This window comes from Entelurus aequoreus, linkage group LG08 (assembly GCF_033978785.1).
Source record: "Entelurus aequoreus isolate RoL-2023_Sb linkage group LG08, RoL_Eaeq_v1.1, whole genome shotgun sequence".
NCBI classification, from domain to species: Eukaryota; Metazoa; Chordata; class Actinopteri; order Syngnathiformes; family Syngnathidae; genus Entelurus; species Entelurus aequoreus.
In genome coordinates this window covers 55,246,063-55,252,062 of record NC_084738.1, presented here as the reverse complement: position 1 = coordinate 55,252,062, position 6,000 = coordinate 55,246,063, and the positions used below count along the sequence as shown (strand labels likewise).

General features: G+C 49.8%; 1 protein-coding gene across 3 annotated transcripts in view; it reads left to right on the top strand.

Annotated features, from left to right (window-relative positions):
• Nucleotides 1-6,000, top strand: part of cdk5rap2 (CDK5 regulatory subunit associated protein 2) — a 62,395-nt gene that overhangs the window by 13,632 nt on the left and 42,763 nt on the right. For all 3 annotated transcript variants that reach the window (XM_062056833.1, XM_062056831.1, XM_062056832.1), the window contains exons 5-9: nt 4,854-4,930; nt 5,006-5,129; nt 5,235-5,401; nt 5,489-5,636; nt 5,777-5,830. In XM_062056833.1, the coding sequence (XP_061912817.1) occupies nt 4,854-4,930; nt 5,006-5,129; nt 5,235-5,401; nt 5,489-5,636; nt 5,777-5,830 (570 nt within the window). The remainder of the gene's footprint in view (nt 1-4,853; nt 4,931-5,005; nt 5,130-5,234; nt 5,402-5,488; nt 5,637-5,776; nt 5,831-6,000) is intronic.

Sequence of the window (6,000 nt, the reverse complement as noted above, 5' to 3'; positions counted from 1 at the left end):
ACAATTCAAACACCTGATAAACACACACAATCACTCAGCCCAAAAGACCGTTCACCTAACCCAAGGTTCATAAAGCTCATATATTTTTAAAAAGTTACGTACGTGACGCGCACGTACGGTCAAGCTATCAAATGTTTAGCAGCCAAGGCTGCATACTCACGGTACCTGGTATTCAGCTGGGGATGACTAAAACAGTAAATAAACACAAGACATATATTTACTCTATTAGCCACAACACAACCAGGCTTATATTTAATATGCCACAAATTAATCCTGCATAAAAACACATACGTGTTTGTTATGCTAGCTCCTAGCTCCTATGCTAGCTCCTAGCTCCATAGAACACGCCAATACAATTCAAGCACCTGATCAACACACACAATCACTCAGCCCAAAAGACCGTTCACCTAACCCAAGGTTCATAAAGCTTATATATTTTTAAAAAAGTTACGTACATACGCAAAAAAAAGTTGCGCACATACGGTCAAGCGATCAAATGTTTAGAAGCCAAAGCTGCATACTCACAGTAGCACGTCTGCGTCTTTGTCATGCAAATCAAAGTAATCCTGGTAAGAGTCTGTGTTGTCCCAGTTCTCTACAGGCGTCTGTGTATGGAAGTCAAAAGTCCTCCTGGTTAGAGTCTCTGTTATCCGTGTTCTTCCATCTTGACTGCATCTTTCGGGAATGTAAACAAAGAAGCGCCGGCTGTGTACTGTTGTTGCTGACTACGTTCGAAAAATACGTCCATTTCGCACCGACAACTTTCTTCTTTGCTTGCTCAGCTTCTTTCTCCATAATGCAATGAACATGATTGCAACAGATTCACGAACACAGATGTCCAGAATACTGTGGAATTATGAAATGAAAACAGAGCTTTTTCGTATTGGCTTCAATGTGGAAGGCATACCCGTGTTCCCCGGGCTACGTCACGCGCATACGTCATCCTCAGAGGCGTTTCGAACCGGAAGTTTAGCGGCAAATTTAAAATGTCACTTTATAAGTTAACCCGGCCGTATTGGCATGTGTTATAATGTTAAGATTTCATCATTGATATATAAACTATCAGACTGCGTGGTCGGTAGTAGTGGGTTTCAGTAGGCCTTTAAATTGTTGAATACATTGTCACTAAATATGTCATGCTTTATCATTTTTTTGTCTAATTTGGTTCTATTTTTATTATCTATTACCTGGTTCACGAATGCAGCTGAGATAGGCTCCAGCACCCCCTGCAACCCCGAAAGGTACTAGCGGTAGAAATGGATGGATCAGCTACATATTTATAAAAAAAAATTTAAAAAAAATGTGTAAGTTATATATAGTAATTAAAAATTGCAATTTCAATATTATGTGCATTTACTCTATAAGAAGAAAGAATAAAGGTCATTAGAAAAATGATTTAAACTATTTTACTTAAAAGTCACTTTGAGGCTGGAAAGTGTGTTTTACATGATTAATTGAACAATTTAATCAATAGATTACTCGATTGCTAGAGTGGTCCTAGGTGAGGGATCAGACAAAGAGCAGCTCGAAGACCTCAATGAAAAATAAAAACTATGGACCCAGATTTCCCTCGCCCAGGACGCGGGTCACCGGGGCCCCCCTCTGGAGCCAGGCCCGAAGGTGGGGCACGATGGCGAGCGCCTGGTGGCCGGGCCTGTCCCCATGGGGCCCGGCCGGGCACAGCCCAAAGAGGCAACGTGGGTTCCCCCTCCAATGGGCTCACCACCCATAGCAGGGGTCATAGAGGTCGGGTGCGATGTGAGCTGGGCGGCAGCCGAAGGCAGGGCACTTGGCGGTCCGATCCTCGGCTACAGAAGCTAGCTCTTGGGACGTGGAACGTCACCTCGCTGGGGGGGAAGGAGCCTGAGCTAGTGCGCGAGGTGGAGAAGTTCCGACTAGACATAGTCGGACTCACTTCGACGCACAGCAAGGGCTCTGGAACCAGTTCTCTCGAGAGGGGCTGGACTCTCTTCTACTCTGGCGTTGCCGGCAGTGAGAGGCGACGGGCTAGGTTGGCAATTCTTGTTGACCCCCGGCTCAGAGCCTGCATGTTGGAGTTCAACCCGGTGGACGAGAAGGTAGCTTCCCTCCGCCTTCGGGTGGGGGAACGGGTCCTCACTGTGGTTTGCGCTTACGCGCCAAACCGCAGCTCAGAGTACCCACCCTTTTTGGATTCACTCGAGGGAGTACTTGAGAGTGCTCCCCCGGGTGATTCCCTCGTTCTACTGGGGGACTTCAACGCTCATGTTGGCAGCGACAGTGAAACCTGGAGAGGCGTGATTGGGAAGAATGGCTGCCCGGATATGAACCCGAGCGGTGTTTTGTTATTGGACTTTTGTGCCCGTCACAGATTGTCCATAACGAACACCATGTTCAAACATAAGGGTGTCCATATGTGCACTTGGCACCAGGACACCCTAGGCCGCAGTTCCATGATCGACTTTGTGGTTGTGTCGTCGGATTTGCGGCCTCATGTTTTGGACACTCGGGTGAAGAGAGGGGCGGAGCTTTCTACCGATCACCACCTGGTGGTGAGTTGGCTGCGATGGTGGGGGAGGATGCCGGACAGACCTGGCAGGCCCAAACGCATTGTGAGGGTTTGCTGGGAACGTCTGGCAGAGTCTCCTGTCAGAGAGAGTTTCAATTCCCACCTCCGAAAGAACTTTGAACATGTCACGAGGGAGGTGCTGGACATTGAGTCCGAATGGACCATGTTCCGCGCCTCTATTGTCGAGGCGGCTGATTGGAGCTGTGGCCGCAAGGTAGTTGGTGCCTGTCGTGGCGGTAATCCTAGAACCCGTTGGTGGACACCGGCGGTGAGGGATGCCGTCAAGCTGAAGAAGGAGTCCTATCGGGTTCTTTTGGCTCATAGGACTCCTGAGGCAGCGGACAGGTACCGACAGGCCAAGCGGTGTGCGGCTTCGGCGGTCGCGGAGGCAAAAACTCGGACATGGTAGGAGTCCGAGGAAGCCATGGAAAACGACTTCCGGACGGCTTCGAAGCGATTCTGGACCACCATCCGCCGCCTCAGGAAGGGGAAGCAGTGCACTATCAACACCGTGTATGGTGAGGATGGTGTTCTGCTGACCTCGACTGCGGATGTTGTGGATCGGTGGAGGAAATACTTCGAAGACCTCCTCAATCCCACCAACACGTCTTCCTATGAGGAAGCAGTGCCTGGGGAATCTGTTGTGGGCTCTCCTATTTCTGGGGCTGAGGTTGCTGAGGTAGTTAAAAAGCTCCTCGGTGGCAAGGCCCCGGGAGTGGATGAGATCCGCCTGGAGTTCCTTAAGGCTCTGGATGCTGTGGGGCTGTCTTGGTTGACAAGACTCTGCAGCATCGCGTGGACGTCGGGGGCGGTACCTCTGGATTGGCAGACCGGGGTGGTGGTTCCTCTTTTTAAGAAGGGGAACCGGAGGGTGTGTTCTAACTATCGTGGGATCACACTCCTCAGCCTTCCCGGTAAGGTCTATTCAGGTGTGCTGGAGAGGAGGCTACGCCGGAGAGTCGAACCTCGGATTCAGGAGGAACAGTGTGGTTTTCATCCTGGTCGTGGAACTGTGGACCAGCTCTATACTCTCGGCAGGGTCCTTGAGGGTGCATGGGAGTTTGCCCAACCAGTCTACATGTGTTTTGTGGACTTGGAGAAAGCAATCGACCGTGTCCCTCGGGAAGTCCTGTGGGGAGTGCTCAGAGAGTATGGGGTATCGGACTGTCTGATCGTGGCGGTCCGCTCCCTGTATGATCAGTGCCAGAGTTTGGTCCGCATTGCCGGCAGTAAGTCGGACACGTTTCCAGTGAGGGTTGGACTCCGCCAAGGCTGCCCTTTGTCACCGATTCTGTTCATAACTTTTATGGACAGAATTTCTAGGCGCAGTCAAGGCGTTGAGGTGATCTGGTTTGGTGGCTGCAGGATTAGGTCTCTGCTTTTTGCAGATGATGTGGTCCTGATGGCTTCATCTGGCCAGGATCTTCAGCTCTCGCTGGATCGGTTCGCAGCTGAGTGTGAAGCGACTGGGATGAGAATCAGCACCTCCAAGTCCGAATCCATGGTTCTCGCCCGGAAAAGGGTGGAGTGCCATCTCCGGGTTGCGGAGGAGACCCTGCCCCAAGTGGAGGAGTTCAAGTACCTCGGAGTCTTGTTCACGAGTGAGGGAAGAGTGGATCGTGAGATCGGCAGGCGGATCGGTGCGGCGTCTTCAGTAATGCGGACGCTGTATCGATCCGTTGTGGTGAAGAAGGAGCTGAGCCGGAAGGCAAAGCTCTCAATTTACCGGTCGATCTACGTTCCCATCCTCACCTATGGTCATGAGCTTTGGGTTATGACCGAAAGGACAAGATCACGGGTACAAGCGGCCGAAATGAGTTTCCTCCGCCGGGTGGCGGGGCTCTCCCTTAGAGATAGGGTGAGAAGCTCTGCCATCCGGGGGGAGCTCAAAGTAAAGCCGCTGCTCCTCCACATCGAGAGGAGCCAGATGAGGTGGTTCGGGCATGTGGTCAGGATGCCACCCGAACGCCTCCCTAGGGAGGTGTTTAGGGCACGTCCGACCGGTAGGAGGCCACGGGGAAGACCCAGGACACGTTGGGAAGACTATGTCTCCCGGCTGGCCTGGGAACGCCTCGGGATCCCCCGGGAGGAGCTGGACGAAGTGGCTGGGGAGAGGGAAGTCTGGGCTTCCCTGCTTAAGCTGCTGCCCCCACGACCAGACCTCGGATAAGCGGAAGAAGATGGATGGATGGATAATGTATTGTGATATAGATCATTAATAATCACAGTTGCAATATATATTTTAGGCAATATCACCCATCCCTAATGAAAATGAATAGTTTTTTCAAATATTGTCTGTTTACAGAATATTGAGCTGAAAGTGGAGCTGGAGTCAATGAAGAGGGAGATAGCAGAGAAAAAGGAGCTCCTTGTGTACGCATCGTAAGAGCTGTTCTTTCTTCTATAAAGCATTTATAACATTCTTTCCAATAACAGACATGATCACATGTTTTCCAGGAAAGCTGTAGAGAGTCTGGCCAGTCAAGAGTCAGTAGAGCCGCAGCGTGTAAGAGAACAAGCCCGGCGAGAGATGGATGCGCTTCGGGACTCGTTTAACAAGAGGATAGCAGAACTAGAACACGTAAGTCAGTCAATTTTTTTTTTTTTATGCCACCAGGCAAAAGTAAAAGGCAGGACTTTTTTATTTTGCAAGTGCTTATACTGTTCAAACTTGCTGTTTTGTCAGTGCCTCCGAACAGCTGAGGAGGAGGTAGAGAATATGGCGGCCATTGCTGAGCAGGAAAAGCTAAAAAATATTAGCATGGAAAAGGAGCTCCAAATCTTGGGTCTGCCTGGCGCCCTCACCACCTCACCCAGCCCTGACCTAATTCTGGCCCTGCAGGACAAGGACAAGTAAGAACAAAGAGCGCAATCTGTGTTGTTTAGACAATCAAGAGATTTCAATAATGTCTTTGTTTTTCCCCCCCTCCATCACACTAGCATCATCGAGCAGCTGAGGATCACGTTGAAGCAGCAGGAAGCTGAGATCCTTCAGAGCAAGAATAGGGATGGACAGATGGATGTAGCATCATCAAGACAAATGCAACAGCTGACCGGTGTCATCAACAAAAAAGACGATGAACTCCAGGTATGACCTTTATATGATGATCGTCATGTAGTCGTAGATCGTAAAACACATTAAACCAAAAAAAAACATGGCGTCGGTTCAATTAGCCCTGATTTTATTGCTCTTCCAATGTTGCTAACTCTGTGTTGACCCTTCAACAGGCTCTGCGGGACGAACTAGGCAGAGAGAAAGCTAAAAGACAACCTGACCATCAGGTAGGTGCTTTTTAAATGTACACTCCTGTCTTCCTGGGCATACACCCGCTAATGCACATTGGCTTTTGAAATATGACAGATGGGCGGGGCAAGCACATGATGCATTTCAAAGCATATCATATCTGTTGAAACTAAGAGTAGGCTTCTTTAACATGGGCTATTTTAATCAT